This window comes from Physeter macrocephalus, chromosome 11, assembly GCF_002837175.3.
Source record: "Physeter macrocephalus isolate SW-GA chromosome 11, ASM283717v5, whole genome shotgun sequence".
In the NCBI taxonomy this organism is placed as follows: Eukaryota; Metazoa; Chordata; class Mammalia; order Artiodactyla; family Physeteridae; genus Physeter; species Physeter macrocephalus.
Genome location: NC_041224.1, coordinates 93,474,181 through 93,496,986, shown reverse-complemented (window position 1 = coordinate 93,496,986; position 22,806 = coordinate 93,474,181). Strand labels below are relative to the sequence as shown.

The 22,806-nt window shown below is 42.5% G+C and overlaps 1 protein-coding gene across 2 annotated transcripts in view; it reads right to left on the bottom strand.

The window, feature by feature from the left end:
• SLC30A4 (solute carrier family 30 member 4) overlaps positions 1-6,383 on the bottom strand; it is a 30,324-nt gene extending 23,941 nt beyond the window's left edge. Inside the window, exons 1-2 of one of the 2 annotated variants that reach the window (XM_007122547.4) lie at positions 6,302-6,383; positions 5,687-6,191 (exon numbers count right to left, since the gene is read on the bottom strand). In XM_007122547.4, the coding sequence (XP_007122609.1) occupies positions 5,687-6,077 (391 nt within the window). In that variant the 5' untranslated portion in view covers positions 6,078-6,191; positions 6,302-6,383. The other variant, XM_055088259.1, reaches the window with a different exon arrangement.
• Positions 6,384-22,806: the final 16,423 nt, after the last annotated feature.

Below are 22,806 nucleotides of genomic sequence, written 5' to 3'. Positions count from 1 at the left end.
GGGATTATTTTCATCCAATTTGGGCTTTTATTGACTTTTTTAAAAAATTTATTTATTTATTTTTTGGCTGCGTTGGGTCTGCATTGCTGCGCGCGGGCTTTCTCTAGTTGCAGAGTGGGGGTTACGCTTCGTTGCAGTGCACAGGCTTCTCATTGCGGTGGCTTCTCTTGATGCAGAGCACAGGCTCTAGGTGTGTGGGCTACAGTTGTTGTGGCGCACGGGCTCAGTAGTTGTGGCTTGTGGGCTCTACAGCACAGGCTCAACAGTTGTGGCGCACGGGCTTAGTTGCTCTGCGGCATGTGGGATCTTCCCAGACCAGGGCTCGAACCTGTGTCCCTGGCATTGGCAGGTGGGTTCTTAACCACTGCGCCACCAGGGAAGCCCTATTAACTCTTTCTATCTGGAATTGTATACCCTTCAATTCTGGGGAAATTTCTTTTTCTTTTTTTTTTTAGAAAGGATTCTCCTTTATTTAAAAAAAAAATTCATTTATTTACTTGGTTGCGCTAGGTCTTAGTTGCGGCAGGCGGACTCCTTAGTCGCGGCATGTGGGCTTCTTAGTTGTGGCATGCGAACTTAGTTGCGGTATGCATGTGGGATCTAGTCCTCTGACCAGGGATCAAACCTGGGGCCCTGCATTGGGAGCGTGGAGTCTTAACCACTGCACCACCAGGGAAGTCCCTGGGGAAATTTCTTAAACTATGTTGTTGATAACTTCTTTCCTTCTGCTTTCTCTAGTCCCCAGACTCCTATTATTTGGAATTTGAACTAATATACTAATTTTCTTGCCTTTTTTCTCCCATTATCTTCTCTTTTTCCTATATTCTGTGAGAGATGACCTTAATTCACCTTCTAATTTGTTTGGAGTTAAAAATTTTTTAAATGTTTGTATTATTCAAAAGCTCTTTTTCTACTCTGAATTTCTTTTAAAAAGCAGCCTATTCTTGTTTCATGGGTTCATGATCTTATTTTATCTCTATGGATACTTATTGTATTACTATACTATTATATCTGACTGGCTCTTAAACAGGTTTTAATGAACTTTCCTTATTTTAGCCTTCCTCTTTACCCACACTTATAGGGGTACCTGGTACAACCAATTCTGGGCCTGCTTAGGATTCTCTAGTGTAGTTCTCAATTGTAGTCCTCAGGGTCAGCAGTATCAGCATCTCCTGGGAACTTGTTAGAAAATTCTCAGGCCCTACCCTACCCCAGACCTACTTAATTAGAAACTCTGGTCCAGCAATTTGTTTTTTGATAAGTTACGTAGGTGTTTCTGATGCATTAGTGTAAACTAGATTGGTTCTTGGCTTTCCCCACTGCTTGTTTAGGAGTTGGCTTTCTTGGGTCAAGTCAGTTACCTCTTTTACCTGATTCCTTTCTAGTTTGTGTTGCTAGAGTCTCCTCTCCAGTTGTCCCCACCTGTGTGGATATATATATATACATATATATATATATTCCATATATATATGTGGATATATATTTACATGTATATGTATATATGTGTGTGTATTTTTTAAATCCTTTTATTGTAGTTTAAGACAGTACAGGGCTTCCCTGGTGGCGCAGTGGTTGAGAGTCCGCCTGCCGATGCAGGGGACGTGGGTTCGTGCCCCGGTCCAGGAGGATCCCACATGCCGCAGAGCGGCTGTGCCCGTGAGCCATGGCCGCTGAGCCTGCGCGTCCGGGACCTGTGCCCCGCAGCGGGGGAGGCCACAGCGGTGAGGGGCCCGCGTACCGAAGAAAAAAAAAAAAAAAAAAAAAAAAAGACAGTACAACTAGATGCATGAGTTCATTTGCCATCTTTACCTGGAAGTCTATTTGCATTCATTCTTTAAGATTTTCATTCCCAATAAAATGCAGCTGTTAAAGCAATCAATAACTGTTACTAAATCCAAAGGATATTTTAGTTCTCATCTTATCAGGCCTCTCAGCAGTGGGTATCTGGGATACCCACTTGCCTTCTGCCTGACTTCTAAAGCTGTAGTTCCTCAAAACTGGGGCTCTCTAGATAATTTTTTCTATTGCCATGGCATAACATACTGTTTCTCTCTCTGCCTTGACCTCCCTTCTGAATGACAGACTTATATATAACAGCTCACTAGACATCTTTACTTGTCTACTTCACATACATATGATACTTAACAGGCCTAAAACAACCCTTGAGCCCATGCTTAAATCCTGCTCTGTATTTTCTACCTGGTTCATAACTGACATACATTTCTATATGCTCAGCTGCTTAGGTAAGAAATTTCAGAATCATTCCTGATACTGCTCTTCCATCAACTCTCACATTCAAACCATTAGCCATTTTGCCATTGTTACCTCTAGAATGTTTCTCAATCAGTACATTTTTCTCCATCCACTCTAGTTCAAGCCATAATCATTTCTTGTCTGGACCTCTGCAAAAGTATACTTGCTTCCACTCTTGTACCCTCCAATCCACTCTCCATGTAAGAGTCAGAGTAATCTTTTAAAAAGATAAATCCCATCATGTCAATCTCCACTCCAAAGCAGTCACTGGCTCCCCATTGTACTTAAAGACTAAACTCATTTAATATGGTCTATCATGACCTCCCTGGTCTGGTCCCCTTGTCTCTTTCCCTCTTACTTACTACATTCTGGCCAAACTGGTCTTCTTTTTAGATCCTCTTAAAGAATTGAAGGTTTTAGGAGTATTGAACTTGCTGTTCTCTTTGTTCGAAAAAAATCTTCCTCCATTCCCTTTGCTCAAATAACTCCTAATATTCTTTTTTTGGTTTAATTGTATGTGGCTCATACATAAACCATGTCCTGCTGGTTACTATGTCTTATAGTATCTTGTTCTTTTTCTTCACAGTACTTAAGACCATTTGAATTTTAAATTTACTTGTGTGTTTAATACCTGTGTCCTCCACTACAGGAAGATATAATGTCCTCCAAACATTAGATTAAGTGTTTTAGATAGTAGGGAGCATAAGTTTTGTTCTCCATTGTATATAGTAAGTACTCAAAAAAATACTTGCTGAATGGAAAGAATTGACCTTGCCTAAGGTCTCAGAGCAAATCCAAGATTCAAAATCAAGTTTCCCCTTTCAGATCTTTAAAATACTTCATTTAAAAAATTACTCCATACTTCCTACATAAGATGCTTTATTTCTAAGTGCTTTTGACACACTTTAATAAATGCTCTACTGTATACAATTTAATTCTATGTAACATTCTGAATAATATTGTTAATGTCTATTCTAAGTACTAGCATCTCTACAGTGTTTAACAAAAGATTTTCATATTTGAAAATAAGGTTAGTATTTGCAAGGAAATACTTATTGTAGCTTTCACAAAACATCATTTACCAAGTAAGAGATTTAAATAATGGTAAGTCAGGACAATTATATCTTAGTAATTTTTATAGATGTAAACTCTAATTTTAAGGGGGAAATTGTCATTAATGTGATTTTAACTTCAAATATTAAATATTAACTTCAAGAATCACTAAGTTTGAATGACTCAATAGTCTGTGAATTTGGGCAAGTCATTGACTTATTTTTTAAAAAGAAAATTTATTTCTTTATTTATTTTTGGCTGCATTGGGTCTTCGTTGCTGCATGCGGGCTTTCTCTAGTTGTGGCGAGTGGGCTTCTCATTGCGGTGGCTTCTCTTGTTGCAGAGCAAGGGCTCTAGGCGCACGGGCTTCAGTAGTTGTAGTTCACGGGCTCTAGAGCACAGGCTCAGTAGTTGTGGCGCATGGGCTTAGCTGCTCCGCAGCATGTGGGATCTTCCCGGACCAGGGCTTGAACCCATGTTCCCTGCATTGGCAGGCAGATTCCCAACCACTGAGCCACAAGGGAAGCCCCAAGTCATTGACTCTTAATCTGCTGACCATGCCTTATCTGATCTCAGTTTCACTTGTCTTTAATTTCTTCATAGCTTAAACATTTATAATTCTCGAACAGCAATTATTAATTAATTAAACAAAATTTTATTGAGTGTTTACTCTGTGCTAGTCATTGTGCTAGGTGCTGGTAATTCAGCTTGTATTTCAGTGGACACTGATATTAAGCAAGTGAATATACAAACAAAATAATCTCAGGTGCTGAGGGCTTTTAAAGCTGGGGAAGGAACAGGGGAGAGAAGTTGACTTTAGGCAGTTGGAAAGGTCTCTAAGAGGTATCTTTTGTGATGAGACATGAATGACAAGAAGGCAGCCAAGAGAAGATTTGGGAAAAGGCAGTCCATATAAAGCAGTGCTTTTCAAATTGCAGGCTGTGACCCATTTGTAGACCATGAAATCAATTAAGTGGGCTGGGACCATAATTGAAAAAACAGTAGAACACAGCACATGAAGTAAAATTTTTGTTTTAGTTATTCATATATTTATACAAATGTATATGTGTGTGTACATGCATACATACACACGTATGCATGCATGCCTACACGGGTCACAATGTTAAGTGTATTTCTTACTACAGTGAAGTCAAAAAGTTTGAAAGCCAGAGGTAGAGAGACCACTCAGTCTGAAGGTCTTATGGGAAGGAAAAGAGCTTTGTGAGTCACAGGGAGAAAGAAGGCCAGCATGGCTGAAGTGAGCACTGGCGAGAAGTGGTATGAAAAGAGGTAGGAAATGTATATAACTTTCCTGCACATAACCTCCAGCCAGCATCTTAAATCTGGACTGCCACCTTTGTTCTTGTCATGGTTCATCATTAAGAGAACACAGGAGGGAATTCCCTGGTGGTCCAGCGGTTAGGACTCTGCGTTTTCACTGCCGAGGGGCCGGGTTCAGTCCCTGATCCGGGAACTAGGATCCCACAAGCCATGCGGTGTGGCCAAAAAAAAAAAAAAAAAAAAAACAGAGAACACAGGAGAATAATCTCCCTGCTTTAATGCTTTAATGTCACTTTATCAATTGTCACTAAAAGAAGTTAGCAGTTACACTAATGTGACTCTGAAATTAATATCTAAACTGAGCATGTATTTTATAATAAGATTGCATTACTTGAATAATTAAAAAATGAAAAATAAAACCAAGTCTATAAAACCCAGGGGAGCCTTCTGGCCTTCGGATACGCCTTATAATGAAAAACGGTGAGGTTAGTTAGCATTATTTAGCTTTGCAAATTTCTTGAATATAAATACAGAAGGAAATAGTAAGAGACCACTTAATTCAAATGTAGAGGGAAAAAAATCAAGACAATGGGACTGTAGATGTAGCTCTTCAATTACCCACTTAAGTGTCCTCATAATTTATTAATATTTAACCTCTGGGCCCTCCGATCTCTTAAAAAAGAAAAAGGTGGAGCAGGTGTTCAGTAAGGTCCCTTCATACTGTAAAATTTTGATTCTAAATAATTTTAGAATCATTTACTATTTTAAACGTTGCAAAAATTAACCTGGTGTTTTATCAGATTTTTTTTTTAAAGAGGAAGTTACATGATATATAATGAAGATAATATCCTTAACTTTATAGTAGATGACACAGTGTTTGGAGAATTAGAAGAAAAGGTCAGTTATCTTTGGAAGTTTGTTGTACCTAGGTTGATCTGCACTTTGGAACCGTGAGGCCTTTTCACATCACCAGATAAGTATACTGATAAATAACAAGCTTCCTAAAAACAAAGTTTAAACACCAAGTTATGTGTAACTACAGCTTGACAAAGGCTCTCCAGGCAAGGTAAATGGAAAGTGAGTTGGCAACACAACTCACCTACAAGTTCTCCAATCATGAAAAGCAAGTAAAGAACGGCAGCAATGGTCAATCTGGTTTTCACCTTTCTCTGCGTCAGCAACTCTCTCTGTTTGCTGCAGTTGTCACAGGGGTCCACCTTCAAACTCAGCTGACTGTTGGTCAAAGGTAAGTCCTGGTCCAGCAAGGAATCATCGTCGGCCTGGAGGGCTGGGTGCGCCCCGTTAACAGGCCTTTCCAGGGTTTCAGAACCATCGTCGGCCACCACAACTCGAAGTTTGTTAAACCGAGAAAGCCCCTCATCCCCCACCTCGTCCGAGAAGTCAAAGGCGCTGGTGTCATTTAAAAACAGCGGCGCATCATCCTTCCTTAGCAGAGATTTGAGGCGCTTCCACACGCCGGATCCGGCCATGGCAGAGGCTGTGCGGCCGCGGCGCCGAACGGCTCGGTGCAGGCGGACGGCCGGCGGCCCCTACTTCACCCGAGTGCCAGTTCCCGATGGCACTGCCGCGCGTCCCTCCCCATCCTGTAGAAAACGAAACTCATTATAAATTAAAGGTGCCCCAACAAAGCCCACAAGTTCCGAAGCCCGCGAAGGCGGGGGAGCCGGGGCTCCGAAAGGGAGGAGCGCTCTACCTGGGGCGCCGCCGCGGTGCCGCGGCTCATCTCCCCGCCCCCGGCCGGCTCGGCGGGGCCGGCACGCACAGCTCGGCCCGGGGCTGTGGGGCTGCGGGGCTGCGGGGTTGCGGGGCTGCGGGGCTGCGGGGCAGCGGGGCCGCGGGGCCGTCCTCGCGCCTGCGGAGCCCACAACTCCAGGCCGGCTCCCCGGGTCTGACAGGTTCGGGGTCAGGCGCCGGCGGCCGCCGCCCCTCCCCGCCCTGCGCGAGGCCGCGCGCGTGCGCCGGAGCAGCCGCGGGCGAGGCGCGCGAGGGAGGGGTCGGCACGAGGACACGCAGGCCTTGCGCGCTGAGCTGGGGCGCCCGCGAGGGACGGGAGAGGGGCGCCCCTCGTCCCGCTCCTGGATGCGTACCCCGCGGGCCCGCCTCTGCCCGGGGGACACTCACAGGCGAAGCCCCAGTCTCCCGCGCGGCCCTTCCACTTCCCGAGGCTGGGAGGCATGAGCGAATGGAGCTGGAGTGCACGGGCTAAATGGGTAGATTCGAGCGGTCCCGCCCACCCGGGGCTGGGCGTTGCTGCCGGGAGTTCGCTCCATCGAGGGAGGGCCTAGAGAATCCTGGGCTGGGATTTGGGTTTCGGATGCTCGGCAGAAAACGAATTTAGCGTTTTCTTTTAAGTGGGTTGCTGAGCCGCTTTTGTCTCCTCGAATTGCTGCCTCTCTGGCAAATTGGCAGACTTTGCTGCACAGTCAGGTCAGCTTGGAGAGGGCAAGGCTTGTGGTCGTCAGCAGTTCTGTGTCCTGCGTTATATTTACTGTTTTTTTCAGCAAATGTGTGTTGTCTTCTGTGTGCTCACCGCCAGGTTTCTTTTGCCTCCAAGGTATTTACAGTATGGACTAAAACCCCAGCACAGAAAATCTAGTAGAGGTATCTGTACTGGCCGTTGGTTTTGTTTAACAACAAGATTTTAAAAGAATTAAGGTTTTAGTAGTAGCTTCTAATTTAGATCTACATTTTAAGGACAAAATGAAGTGACAGTAAGCCCCGCCTCCCGCTTCTCCAGCGATTCCCTGGCTGGGTCTTAGGGGATTCGGAGGCCTTAAAATTATGTGCAAAATTTTGTGGGTATATGTATTTTCTTGAGTAAGTCCCTTAGCTTTCATCATATTCTCAAATGGACACTCAAGATTTAAAACAACAAGAACACTGTTAGAAGAACTCATAGATCAAGCCTCTAGCTTCTACTTGGAGTTGAATTACAGTGCAAACTCCCATTTATCCAATGTTTATAAATGTAGTTTGACAACAGTCTCCATGAATTACCAAATTTCAAGTTACAAAAAATACAATAGAAAGTCATATGAAACATCATTTTCCTCTGAAGATCCGGATGATACTTTAGAATCTTGCATGTCTCTGGTGCAAGAGCAGCAACTGTTTTTGGAATCCAGGGCAGTCCGTCACTTTTGAATGCCCACAATATTCCTGCAGAGCTGTAGCCTTGGGAGTCAGGTCTAGGGAACTGGGGGTCAGAGATGCCCTAGTGTTTACAGAGATCCCCTTATAACCCAATTATAAGCTGAGTACTGCCTGCAATTCTGCTAGCTCTTGTTCAGTATGCCATTCTTTTATAAGAGACTTAATACTTCTTTTTATTATGAAGAGCTTTTCTGCATGGGCAAATGGAAAAAGTTGTCAACGATTTAGGCTATCTCTTAACCAGGTAACCCATAATACACAGATTGTTTAGTTAATAGCAGAGGCCTGTCATTTTAACTGCAGGACGCATATCTTGGGGCAGTTAACTGGAATAGATGCAAAATACCCTATGTCAAAACCTGTTTTCTGGCCTAGATATCTCTTAGAACAAATGACAGTGCTAAAAATAATACTACAGCTAAAAATTTACTTAAGGCTTGTTTATGTGCTAGGACTATGCAGGGGACCCGATTTACCTGAGCTCATTTAATCCTTACAACATCACTATGAAGAAGGTATTGATTCAAAGCATGGGTCTTGGAGTCAGACTGCTTGTGTTAGAATCCTGGCTTTACATCTTAGAGTCCTATAATTTCTGGCAAACTATTTAACCTCTTCGTGCTTCAATTTTCTTACCTATGAAGTGGGGATGATAATGGTACCTGCTTCACAGGGCCATGATGAGGGTTATGGATGTAGAGCATGTAAAACTTAGCATACCTAGTTCCTAGCACATAGTAAGTGCTCAATCAATGCCAGTTATTACTATTTTTTTAAGTAGGCGGAGACATGGAACCTCAGGGAGATTAAGTAACTTGGCCACAGTCATGAAGCTAGCAAACAGAGCAGGAACTCAGTTCCCGATCAGTTTGGTTTCAGAGCTCAAGCTCTTAACCATCACTCTACACTGTCCCTCTCGGTTTCTTTCTGCATAAAAATGGAATGATCTGCAAAAAAGCATCTAGACTTCTTGCGGCATGTTAGGAGAGATCCCTGTTTCATATATGAAAGATTTGCCAGTGCCTGGAGACCTCTGCATTGTCCGGTGAAATCCCTCTTGGGAATGGAGGGGAAAAAAGTGGAAAAGTTTTTTTAAAACTGAAATGTGGAAAAGGTGCTTCATTTACTTAGTTGACGGGTTCAAATGCTGCATATTCCCCATCATGAGAACTCCTTTCTCCGTTGGAGTATGTGGTGATAGGAGGTTCCCATAGGATGTTTTTGGAATGTGTTCCCTTATCTTTTTCAGGAGGGGATGAAAGCTGTTGGGTGGGCATGAACAAGGGTTAGTGATGTGATACACCACTACAGTGAATGATGAACGTAATCATTTCTTCTTTCTGTGGGTTACTTTAGTAACAGAGAGGCTGAAGATTCAGTTTAACCCCTCCTCCAGGGAAGAAGAAGAAATACCAGAAATAGATTGCCTGAGGACAGGCAGTTGCCTTCTTGGACGGGGAGGAGATAAATGAGAAGATCTCTGGCCCTGGAGACCATCTACCCTGTCACCAACCTGTGAGCCAAAACTTACACTTAGTCAAGTTCTTTGTTTTCATATCTTTGTTTTTGTCTTTGCTTAGTGTTTAAATTAAACATTCCTATGGATTTCTCTAACCATGTCTGGCTGAAATGAGAGGGAATAACGAGGTCCCAGCTGGGACGGTAATTTGAGAACTAAGCACACCAGTCTTGGAATCTGGAGGTGGTGGCTGGGCTGAGGGAGCTTGAAGGTGAGGGTGGAACTTGTAGAACCTGGTTCAGCTTCTAATTTTGCCATCCATTCACTATGATCTCTAGCAGTTTACTATTGCTGAGCTTATTTTCTTGTGTGTTAACAGTGGAAAATAATATTTGTCCTACCTATTTCATAGGGACACTGTAAGAATGCAATGAGATTTTGTATGTGAAAGCATCCCCTTACCTACTTCACTAGTGAGAACTATTAAAGACCATGCCATCTGAACCAAATTGCAAAGCAAGGGTACAGACAAATGCTGGTCATCAAATATCTTCCACTTGTGCCTGTCCCTTCTAAGGACTGCTACACTCCATCCTTGGTTTATTAATAACATGTTTTGGCTCACTTAGACCTCTGGGTCACCACCACATACGCTTCACTGTTAAAATTCCTTTATTTCTCTCCTAGCCTCTATTTGTGTCCATAGCACCTAATATCGTGCTCAGAGCAGGAACCCTGTAAATACACGTGGATTAATAGATGAAAATATTCTGGTTATAGAGAGCTCATCCATGACTTTAAATTCCCCTCTAACAAACATTTCTATTTCTTTAAGCTGGTGTGTAAAGTCATTTGTAAGAAATTCTTATTGGTGAGGTCAGTGTGTCTCATGATGATTAGAGATTATTGATACACTAGTAGTCAGTTTGTGTTTATACTAGACTTATTTCAAAGAACATTATAACATTTATGAATTAAGCTGGGACAGAGAAGCAACTGCAGACAAAGTGACTCTTTTGTGGCCTCTGACAACTGGTGGCTTTAAACAATGAAGGCCATTGTATAAGAACTCCCTCCCGGGGTTATTGTGAGGATTAATTAGATTAAAATCTACAAAATGCTTTGACTTTTTCCCAGAATTCTTTTATAAATAAAGATGGCTTTAATTTTTTTAAAAGTATCTTTATATTGGTCCTCCTAGAATCAAATGAAACAAGTTCACCTACTGTTTAACTCTGTATTCCCTGAAGCAAAAAGCCAGACTAAGCCAACCTAAATTACCTTTAATGGTTTTAAGTGGGCTACCAGTGCACACATGACTGAGCAGAATTTAGTACCCTAATCACAAAGATCTTGGTGTATGATTTACATGACACAATAATGCCTTGTAATCACTATGCTACATGGTCATTAGATATGTTACTGTAATTATTACAGCTGTTTTATACTGAGCAACAAAGTTTTACTTTCCTCTTTGTTATTTATATTTTAATAACTCACATTCTGCTCATTTACGAATAGGGTTTCAGTCAGCCTTCCCTTCAATAGTTCCTCCCTATCTTCAAACATTGCAAATGTTGAAAATTTTCCCTGATACCAGGTACTGTTCGATCCTCATTGTTTACACAGAAACACATACAGACACCAGATAAAAGACAGGAGTCCTAGATCCAATTCTGCAACAGTTGAGGTTCCTTGGGAACCCCTTTTCCTCAGTTTCTTGGTCTGCTTTGTCCCCAGTGACCCACCCGGCCCATGCAGTCCCTTCCCCTGACCCAGGAGGAGCCACTCTTCACGTTCTGGTTGACGGGCTTGAGGCAGCAGACTCTCTGGAGCAGGCCCACATGAGGTCTGGGGAACAGTAGGACAAGAGGCCTGTTGGGGGACGTCCCTCACGGTCCAGTGGTTAAAACTCCGAGCTCCCAATGCAGGGGGCACGTGTTCCATCCCTAGTCGGGGAACTAAGATCCCACATGCCACATGGCGTGGCCAAAAAAAAAAAGACCTGTTGGGTAGACCACCCCAAAATGAGCCTCAATGGCATATTATTTATTTTGAATTAAATTTATGGCCAACAGAAGAAGGGACACTCTGAATCTTCTGTCTTCCTGAAAGCAGAAAATAAATCTCTCACATGAAAGGTGCACTCCCTGTGTCTGGAGATAGGACGCCTTTATCGCCAAAGATAGGGAATTTGGGCTGAGAAGACTATATAAACACATCTTACTACTTTAGCTTACTACCCTAAGCCCAAACTCTGTTTTGATCCTTCACTAATTGGGCACCCAGAACCTAAGTTTCTTTGTCCTGTCAATTCCTTACAAATTTGTTTGTCTAAAAAGTATAAAAGCTGCCTGCTTTGGCTACTTCTTAGGTCTCATTTCTATGGGTCCTCCATGGGCATGAATTAAAATTTGTTTCTTTTTCTCCATTAATTTTATTATTAATCCAACCACACGAATTCAAGAGGGGTAGAGAGGGAAATTTCCCCCTCCCCAATAGACCCATTGTAAATGAGGAACCCGTCTGGCAGGTGCCCAACTGTCCTGGTTTGCTTGGGACAGAGGGGATTCCCAGGGCATGGGACCTTCGGTTTACCGGGATGTGTTTACCTCGCAGCGAGAACAGATTCCGGAACCCTGAATATTTAGATTCCTGAATACTGGCTGTGTCTTTGCTGGGCCGGGAGAGTATCTTACTTGAGAAAGACACCTTATTCCTTTTGGGCCCACAGCACACTGGGCTGGGTGTTCTCGGGGAACTCTGTGGATGTGACTCCTGTTACATTGAAATGGAAGAGATCAGAGGTGTCCAAGAGGGAGGCCAGCCACACCAGGTAGCGCCCCCAGTGACCCCGTTAGTGCCTCCAAGGTCCCAGGTCTGCTCGGTAAGCTTTGCAGCTGTGGAAACTACCCCTGAGGATCAGGCTGAAGAAATTGATGTACGCCCTACTGCCCAGAGACACTGAGGAAATTACTGTGTGGCTGATGACTTAATTATCCTGAAGGATACACCTCTCCTGTTGCCCTGGATGCCCCCTTCACAGGACCAGTGATATGAGAAATCAAGTTACCTTAGAGCTAGAGCAAAGGTGACAGGGAGTTTTATGTGATAATATTTCCAGGCCTCTTGGGCTCTCCTGGCCTCTTCAATGCTCCTGTTTTCCTGCTGGGGTGTTCTTCCTCATCCTCGGTGGCTGGCTAACTCCTGTTCAGCCTTCAAACCCTGTAGGTTTTGCCCAGTTTCCTCCTTCTTTCCCTCCTTTCTCTCCCTCCTCTCCCTCCCTCCCTCCCTCCTTCCCTCCTTCTCTTCTTCCTTTTCTTCTTTCCTCTTATTCAATAAATATTATTTGAATGCGTATCATATGCCAGTAATTAAACTATAAAGTTGAACAAGACAAAGTCTAGCTGATAATCCATCCCGCAATAGTCCTGTATACACACCACACATTGTATATCTTTATCACTAATTTTTCCCGAAGTTACATGCAGACTGTTGATATCTATATCTATATATAACAGTTAAGTGAAAGTGCAAAATAATATAGGCATTCTTCTCAGTTGAATTTTAGTTTAGTTTTAGTTTTAACTGAAATCACTCCCCGGGCCCCCATCCAGGGAAGTCGTCAGATAACCAACTCCATCCATTGTATACTGATTCTTATAGTCTGGGGCAGGAAATTCACACAATATTACTCTAGCTGCCTTCAGTCCTTGCCATTGTGCTTAGTTCTGAGTTGTGACCTCACAGCTCAGAGTCCTGTCTTCATTTTATAAATAGTTTGGGTATTTTTATCCCAAAGTACATTACTTTGTACTTGTTCCTACTAAAGCTCGTTTGTCAGTTGTCTGAACACATGCTCATATTTATAGGCTCTTCTGACTAGCCCAAGGACTGGCAAACTTATTCTGTAAAGGGCCAGATAATAAATAATTTTAGCTTTGCAGCAATACCCCAGTGTCGGTGGCACAGCTCTGCCGCTGTGTCGTGAAAGCAGCCATGGAGGATAGTAAACGAATGAGCAGGGCTGTGTTCCCATAAAACTTTATTTATGGACACCGAAATGTGCATTTCATATAATTTTCATGTGTCACAAAGTATTAGTCTTCTTTTGATTTTTCCCAACCATTTAAAAACCATTCTTAGCTTGTGGGCTGCACAGAAATAGATCCTGGCTGGATTTGGCTCTTGGACTGTAGTTTGCTGACCCTAATCTAGACCCATCGCTAGTTGGAAGTGTTGTTAGGGATTTTACTGCATACTCCCTCCACCTGATCACATACACATATCAGTGAGCCCCTTCCTAACACATGTGCTGGAGGATTCAGGCTGTTTACTTGGGTCCATCAATCCCTGCTTCCCAACATTCTATTAAGGCAGCCTAACTGTCCTCATATAGGTGGGGTGCAGCTGGGGTCCCAGAACCCACCAAAGTGCTCTGCTTGTGGCTGCCCAAGCCTCCCAGTGACTCCTGTGAAAACGCATTGAACTTTTCAGAATGGAAATCTGACTGTGTCTCCACTGTCCACTGTCGTCTCACCCCCAGCTGAGTCACTCTATAAATGGAAGCTGCACTGAACTTACGTTGTTTGAGCCTTTGACCACAGCCCTTGTAAGAGCAGGTGCCTTATTTGGAATGCTTTTCTTCGCCACTCTTTTTCCTAATCAATTCTAGGTAGACTCTGGGGCCACTCTCCCCCATGGCACCCATGGCACCCCAGGTCTAGAGGAGTCCATCTGTTACATGAGCTAATGCCTCACTCTACTTTTATTTTCATTAGTGGCATTATTTGACTAAGAGCTGCCTCCGACTCCCTTGTTAGACTCTGCTCTATGAGAGGGGGGCTGTCTGTCTTTGCTCACCACTGTATCTCCTGCACCTGGCCCTCTGCCTGGCACATAGTAGGTGTTCAACAAGCATTTGTTGAACAGAGGCGCCAGAACCCCAGTAGACCTCAGCCTACTGGCAGGGACGTTGTTGTCTATGACAGCCCCCGTGCCCCCCCTCACCAGCAGAGCGAACTGGCATGAATTACAAGATCTCTTTGAGCCTCAGTTTCCTCCTCTGTAAAATGGAGGTAATAACTATTATCATCAGGTTGTGGTGACTTAAAGAGATAATGTGCCTGGCACATGGCTTGCCCCAGTCATGGTGAGATTAATGTTAGTCCCCTTCCCTGCTTCCTCTCATGGATGTCAACTCCATGGTTGCCTGACAACTACATCTTGCCCAGATTCCTCAAGAGCACAGGACTCCACCTTCCTGAAGAGGCGTTTCCTCTGAGAAGTCCAGAATTAGAAATGTGACTACCACACCCTTCACACATCTGCTGCCTTTCCAGGAGCTCTCACTTGGACCCTCAAGTTCCCTCCCCCTACTGGAATCAACAGGCCACCCCCCCCCCCATTGTTTTTGCTGCTGAGCTAGGTCCTTATTGCCTCACAAAACATTCCAATCTCATGCGACTTTTATTTCAGCCTCTCCTTTGGAAACCTGTCAAAGGTTTTCTTAAGGTCTCAAAGTGGATGATATTATGCAATTCCCTTTTATCACATGCTATTTACTCCTTAAAAATTAACTAAATTTGTCAAGTTTTACCCTTCTTGCCATTCTTCTCTGAAGTTAATTTTAAGTGTTTAGCCTGCCTATTTCACAAGGAAACCATAACTTCCCAGGTTCCCTCCAAGATTTCTTAATGATAATAATTTTTTTTTTTTTTGGTCGTGCCGCGTGGCATGCGGGATCTTAGTTCCCCTGACCAGAGATCAAATTCACTCCCCCTGCATTGAAATTATGGAGTCTTAACCACTGGACCACCAGGGAAGTCCCAATGATAATGAATATTATCATGTAATAAAAATTACAATATGTTACCTGCTGTATAAAAATATAAAAACAAAAATAAAATTCAAAAAAAAATTACAATATTTTGAACCCAGTACATGTCCATCACTGTGCTAGGGACCTTACATACATCATTTAATTTAATCCTTATAACAACTGTACATAGTAGACACTATTATCCCCATTTTTTTTTGTTTTGTTTTGTTTTGCGGTACGCGGGCCTCTCACTGTCGCGGCCTCTCCCGTTGCGGAGCATAGGCTCCGGACGCGAAGGCCCAGCGGCCGCGGCTCATGGGCCCAGCCGCTCCGCGGCGTGCTTATCCCCATTTTTGTACGTGGAATGAAATTTATTCCACGTAAAAAATGAAATAATGGAATAAATGAAATTTATTAGCCTCACAACTAGGAAATGGTGGAGTCAAGATTTGTCCCAGCCAAGTGTCCATCATCTTTCCAATCTGACATTTTCCTCCCTTCTTATGCTTGGTGGTTGGTGATGGTGGTGGGAAGGTGTGTATGTAACATTCTCACTCATATAATCTTTTGGGGGAGCAGCCACTTCTTATGACTGGTTACCCATTTTGGCGAATGGTCCTTCAGTGTCATGTTAGAGTTCCATCAGAACTCACGTAGGTCTTGAAGTATTACCCTTTGATTTAAACCGCTCATCATCCGTCTGTCCAGCCGATATTTCTTAACAGGTTAGCTTAGTCTGTTTGGACTATTATAACAAAATGCCACAAATCAAATGGCAGGTAAACAACAGAAATTTATTTCTCATTTCTGGAGGCTTAGAAGTCCAAGATCAATGTACCAGCATGGGTTGTGTTCTGGTGAGGACCCTCTTCCTGGTTCACGGCTGGCCCTTCCTGGCTGTATCCTCACATAGTAGAAGGGGATAGGGGGCTCAGTGGGCTCTCCTTTATAAGAACACTAATCCTTTATGAGATCCATACTGAAGTAAGTGGGGATGAAATGACTTTGGTCTAGCATTTGCTTTAAAATATTTTCTTTTTTTTTTAAGATTTTTTTTTTGATGTGGACCATTTTGAAAGTCTTTATTGAATTTATTACAATATTGCTTCTGTATTATGTTTTGGTTTTTTGGCCACAAGTCATGTGGGATCTTAGCTCCCTGACGAGGGATCGAACCCACACCCCCTGCATTGGAAGGTGAAGTCTTAACCACTGGACCGCCAGGCAAGTCCCCCCCTTCTTTTTTTTTCCTCTTTTTAAAAAAAAAAATATTTTAGTTTTTAAAAGTGCAGGAAAGTGAAGCAAGTATTGGATTCGGTAATGATTTAACTTGGTTAATGAGTATTCTGCATTATTCATTATACATTATATAATGTTACACATATTCATCATACTATTTTTTCTGCTTCTTTGTGTTGGAAATTTTCTTAATATAAAATTTAAAAATATAAAGAAAATGACAATAATTTACAGAGAGAAGTAAAATAAGTTACCTGGATGTTCAAGTTACCGTCACCAGGAATACAACATGGAAAGCTAATTTGATTTAAGACTGCTGGGTACACCTGCAGTCCTAGCAAGGGGCGTTAGCTGGAGGTTCCAAGCTAATGGCTCCATGCTCTGGGGTCATTTCCACCAAGGAGAGTCACCCACTGGGGGGGCCTGGCAGGACTCCCATCCCTCAGACTTGCTTGAAAAGATATTGGCTTTCTCTGAGCTGCCCTAGGCCAGATAGAAGCTCAGTCTTCTGGCTTGTAGGATTCTATCTGTGTCTAAATCCAGAACATCACCTCACGACTATATTGCTATAATTTCTGTTATTTTTGTAGCATGACAATGTGTACCACAAAAGACAATTGCCCTGTTAACCATATAAGATGACTGAACCATCCTTTCTGTTTTCCACATCTTCCTCCAAAAACAGTTTTGTTTAGTAAATTACAACTCCAATATGGTCCCATCTCCCTAAGAATACAACCAGAGCATCTTTGCGTGCCCCCGAACTCTCTGCTTACTCATTCACAGCTTCCTACTTTACTCCAGCAGACAACTGATTCTCTCCTTTGTGTTTAACTTTTTAGAGGATGGCTTAGTCTCTCATTTCAAGTCTTGAGGGCCACCTCATGGTTGTTCCCTCCCATCCCAGCCATGTCTCTGATGGAGCTGTCCATTATCCATCACAGTTAAAGCCTAATCAGCTCAAGACCAGCAGGAACAAGCCTGTAGTCTGACAAAATCAGCCTCACGGCAAGGGGGGGCACTACAGAGCTGTGACGTGCTGCCCTCCACAAAGGACCTCTAGCAGCTGTATTCTGTTTTTTTTTTTCACTGTAACATTATTTTTCTTTTCTTTTTTAATTGAATGAAAGATTTTTAAAATTCTGTAGTGCTTTACAATTTTCAAAAGTTTCACACGTGATTTCATAGAATCCCATAATAATCTCTTTTTCCTCTCCCCTACCCTTATGTTGTCCCTCCCCCCCTTCCCTCTTCTCATTGGTAACCACTAGTTTGTTCACTATATCTGTGAGTTAGCAGCTGTATTCTTATGGGATGTTTAGATTAATTACAGAATGAACTTTCCTCACATGTCTACAGATGAATTAGCACCAGAGAGATCATTTTTACAGAATGACAGCTCGCTTCAAGAGCACAGAGTGAGGGCTCCAGAGGCCTCTGGGTCTGAGCTCTCCCGTGTGACCCCTGTACCCTGGGACTGTGATGGTCACTCACCCAATGACATTGACCCGTCTGTGGCCAGGAGCTCCTGTCTGCCCTTCTGCTCTTCTGTCCCAAGTTAAGTTCCAGGGACTGTCTCAAGACTTAGACATCTGATGTCTACATCCAACCCACTCCCCATCCCCATGTCAGGCACTTAAATCCTGTTCCAGGCTGAGGGGGTGTGTGCCTCTGTTGCTGCCACTAGTGGCAGCAGGGATCTATTTCTCCTGCTTTCAGCTTCTGGTTTTGCTTTAAGACCTCATATTCTTGGGATACATGACAGACCCTGCTAACCAACTGCTTGTTCAGCTTCTGTTCCTGCTGGCAGCTCCATTCCATCAGATGTCTTAGGGGCTGAAACCTGAGAAGCGGAAGGGCAAGGTGAGGATTCCTGGCCTTGCAGCCTGACCTGTCTGCCCAACTCTCTGCCTTGTTTGTCCTTCACCAGCTCCAGGAATGACAGAGGTGGCTAAAGAGGCGCTAATGCTACCCCCATGGTTTACAGTGCATTTTCAAAGGCATGATTTAATTTGATCCTCTTTCAGATCTGTGAGATAGTTATTCCTATTTAAAGAGATAAGAAGTTAGGGCACCATGGGGTTAAGTAATGTGTTTACAGTCACAGAGTTAATTGGCAGCAGGACCATGATGTGAAGTGAGGTATTCTGTCTCCTGGGGGAGCTTATCTGTATCTAAATCCAATTTATTACTAAACCACTATATTTCTATAATTAAAATATTATTTGTAGCAACCAAGTTGTATTACCATAGAAGATGACTCATTATCAGTAGCAGGCTGAGATTGTTCCAAGAGCCAAATGCCATATTTCATTTTCATCCATGTGGTGAATGTACTATTTTTTCCTAATTTTTCATCAGGAGGAGTCAATAGATAATATATATAGTTGATAAATCAAGAAAAAGAGATATAAATATATTACATATAGTTTCAGTGGTAATCAACAGTAGAACTTAAGACAGAAACTACTAATAAAACCTTTGAGTAATGGGTGTGGGAGTGGTGGGGTTGGTGGGGTTGGGTGGTGGGAGGTTTTTGTTTCTCATTTTAGGCACTTCTGTACAGTCTGAGTTTTTAGAACATGTGCGAGTATTACTTTTTTTTTTAATAGATCTTTATTGGAGTATAATTGCTTCACAATACTGTGTGTAGTTTCTGTTGTACAGCAAAGTGAATCAGCCATATGCATACATATGTCCCCATATCCCCTCCCTGTTGGATTGGAAGAATCAATATTGTGAAAATGACTATACTACCCAAAGCAATCTACAGATTCAATGCAATCCCTATCAAACTACCAATGGCATTCTTCACAGAATTAGAACAAAAAATTTTACAATTCGTATGGAAACACAAAAGACCCCGAATAGCCAAAGCAATCTTGAGAAAGAAAAATGGAGCTGGAGGAATCAGGCTCCCCGACTTCAAACTATACCACAAAGCTACAGTAATCAATACAGTATGGTACTTGCACAAAAACAGAAATATAGATCAATGGTACAGGGTAGAATGCCCAGAGATAAACCCACGCACATATGGACGCCTAATTTACGACAAAGGAGGCAAGAACATACAATGGAGGAAAGACAGCCTCTTCAGTAAGTGGTGCTGGGAAAACTGGACAGCTACAGGTAAAAGAATGAAATTAGAACACTCCCTAACACCATACACAAAAATAAACTCCAAATGGATTAAAGACTTAAAGGTGAGTATTACTTTTAAATAAAAATTTTAAAAATAGGAAAAAGAAATGAAATAAAATAAGAAGTATCCCATCAGTGAGGGATTGTTTAGTCATACGTAATACTAGGCAGCCAGTAGAAAAACCAAGGTCCATCTATACAAATTTTAAGTAAGAAAAACAAACTGCAGAATGGTGTGGTTAGGATAATATTTATTTCGAATATTATGTGTGTGCATATGCATGTGAGTGTACCTGCACACCAAGCTGGGAGGATATATATCAAAGTGATAGCAAAATATGGGGATACATGGCAAAGTGGGGAGGAGAGAAAAGACTTAAAATATTCTACACTTTTATATACTGTTTTTAAAAATTTTTTATTTTATATTGGAGTATAGTTGATTTACAATGTTTTTATACTGTTTGTTTTTTCAAGGAGCATGCATTGAATATGAATGTGTGGAACGTTCTGCAGGTTCAAAGCTAAAGTGATTCTGAGCGTTTCCCTTTTCTTTTTTGCTATGGAAGAGCCAAGCATCACGGTACTGTGTTAGGTATGAGGGTCAGGATATTACACTGACCTGTAGGGAGGAAATTCACTGGTTCTCTGCTCCTTAGTATTGTTCCCAAAGGGAAGTTTGTGAATTGAATCACTCCACTGTCATGCCTTACTGTCACCATAGAGGTGACCAAAAGTCTGATTCGTGTGTCTTTTTATATAGTTCTATTTCCTTCCTCTGCTTGGTTTTGAGCAAGTGTCACCAAGAGTGTGTAGGATTTAAATCTCCAAGTCTAGTATCTGATGATCGTGGCAAGGTATCTGTCTCACACTTTGGAGTTCTGGACTTGGGGGTCTTGAGTAACCCCAATACTTGTTAGAATCCTTTGGCAATTCAGTTATTTTTGAATTTTATTTTATTGTGGAAGGAACACTTAGCATGAGATTTACGCTCTTAACAAATTTTTAAGTATTCAATATATTATTGTTGACTGTAGGTATGATAGTTGTATAGCCTATCTCTAGAACTTATTTATCTTTTAAATTTTATTTTTTCCTTCCAGTTCTATTGAGATAAAATTGACATACAACATTGTATAAATTTAAGGTATACAGTGTAATGATTTGACTCACATCATGAAATGATTACCATAATAAGTTTAGTGAACATTCATCATCTCATATAGTTTAAAGAAATAGAAAAGTAAGTTTTTCCTTGTGATGAGAACTCTTAGGATTTACTGTCTTAACAACTTTCATATATAACATATAGCAGTGTTAATTATATTTATCATGTTGTACATTTCATCCCTAGTACTTATTTATCTTGTAACTGGAAGTTTGTACCTTTTGACTGCCTTCATCCAGTTCCCCCTCCTCCCACCCCCACCTCTGGGAAACACAAATCTGATCTCTTTTTTCATGAGTTTGTTTTTGAAGTATAATTGACCTACAACATTATGTTAGTTCCTGTTACACAACGTAGTGATTGTATATTGCTATACATTTCAAAATTATCACTACAATAAGTCTAGTTACCATCTGTCACCATACAAAGATATTACATAATTATTGACCGTATTCCCCACACTGTACATTTCATACCGTGATTCATTTATTTTGCATCTAGGAGTTTGTACCTCTTAATCTTCCTCACCTATTTCTATCCTCCACCCACCCCCTCCCCTCTGGCAACCACCCTTTTGTTCTCTGTATCTATAACTCCGTTTCTGTTTTACCATGTTTGTTCATGTGTTTTGTTTTTTAGATTCCACATATAAGTGAAATCATACAGTATTTGCCTTTCTCCTGTCTGACTTATTTCACTTAGCATAATACCCTCTAGGTCCATCCACATTGTTGCAAATGGCAAGATTTCATTCTTTTTTATGGCTGAGTAGTATTCCACTGCATGGTTGGGGCTGAATCCCTGCCTGGCTAGCTGCTTGGCCTGAGGCATCCCAGTACTGGTGCCAACAGGCTGGTGGGTGGGTCCAGTCCTGGTGCTAACAAGCTAGAGGGAGGACTCCAAAGTGGCACTTGCTAGCATCAATGTCCTTCTGGTAGATGATTCCCCAAAATGGATGCTGCCAGTGTCTGTGTCTCCAGGGTGAGCTCCAGTTGCCTCCTGCTTCTCCAGGAGGCTCTCCCAGATCAGTAGGTGGGTCTGACCCAGGCTCCTTTTAAATTACTGCTTCTGTCCTGAGACCCAGTGTGTGTGAGATTTTGTGTGCACCTGTTAAGAGTGGACTCTTTCCCATAGCCCTCTGGGCCTCCAGAAAGTAAGCCCCACTGCCCTTCAAAGTCAAAACGTTTTGGCGACTCATCTTCCTGGTGTAGAACCCCTGGGCTGGGGAGCCTGATGTGGGACTCAGACCTCGTGTTCCTTGGGGAGAGCCTCTGCAATTATAATTATCTGTGGGTCACCCACCCCCGGGGTATGATTCCTGGCTACACCTCGTCTCTGCCCCTCCTACCCTCTCATTGTGGTTCCTTCTTTTTTTTTTTTTTTTTTTTTTTTTTTTGCGGTACGCGGGCCTCTCGCTGTTGTGGCCTTTCCCGTTGTGGAGCACAGGCTCCGGACGCGCAGGCCCCGCGGCCATGGCTCACGGGCCCTGCCGCTCCGCGGCATGTCGCGCAGGCCCAGCGGCCATGGCTCACGGGCCCAGCCGCTCCGCGGCATGTGGGATCTTCCCGGACCGGGGCACGAACCGGTGTCCCCTGCATCGGCAGGCGGACTCTCAACCACTGCACCACCAGGGAAGCCCCGTGGTTCCTTCTTTATATCTTTAGTTGTAGGAGATTATTTCTGCTAGTCTTCAGGTCTTTCTCATCAATAGTTTCTCTGTAAGTAGTTGTAATTTTGGTGTGCCCATGAGAGGAGTCTGGCTCAGGGTTTTCCTACTCTACCATCCTGGCCACTCCCTCATTTTTCTTTTAAATAAAAAAGGTTATATTTATGAACACTTTAAGACAACTTGGGAAATATGCAGTAAAAGAGAATAAATCCTTCAAATTACAAAGATTTTGCTAATATGCAAACTGCCAATCCATCTAAATTTGGCATAACCAATCTACTTAAGTAGTAATTTTTGTTTAAGTAGTAATTTTTTAAGTAGTAATTTGTTTAAGTAGTAATTTTTCTAACAAAATTCTGTTGGAGAACCAGTGATATATTTATGCCTTTGACAAAGATAACAAGTATGGTATTGCTGTGGTTGAGAAAAGAGAATATAAATCCTGGCTGTCTTATTGTTCTGGCTCATCAAAACTCAAAGAACATGTGAGGTTCTGTCATGTCCAGTGAGGTTAGGCAAATGTAATAGGGTTACGTACTGTGTTG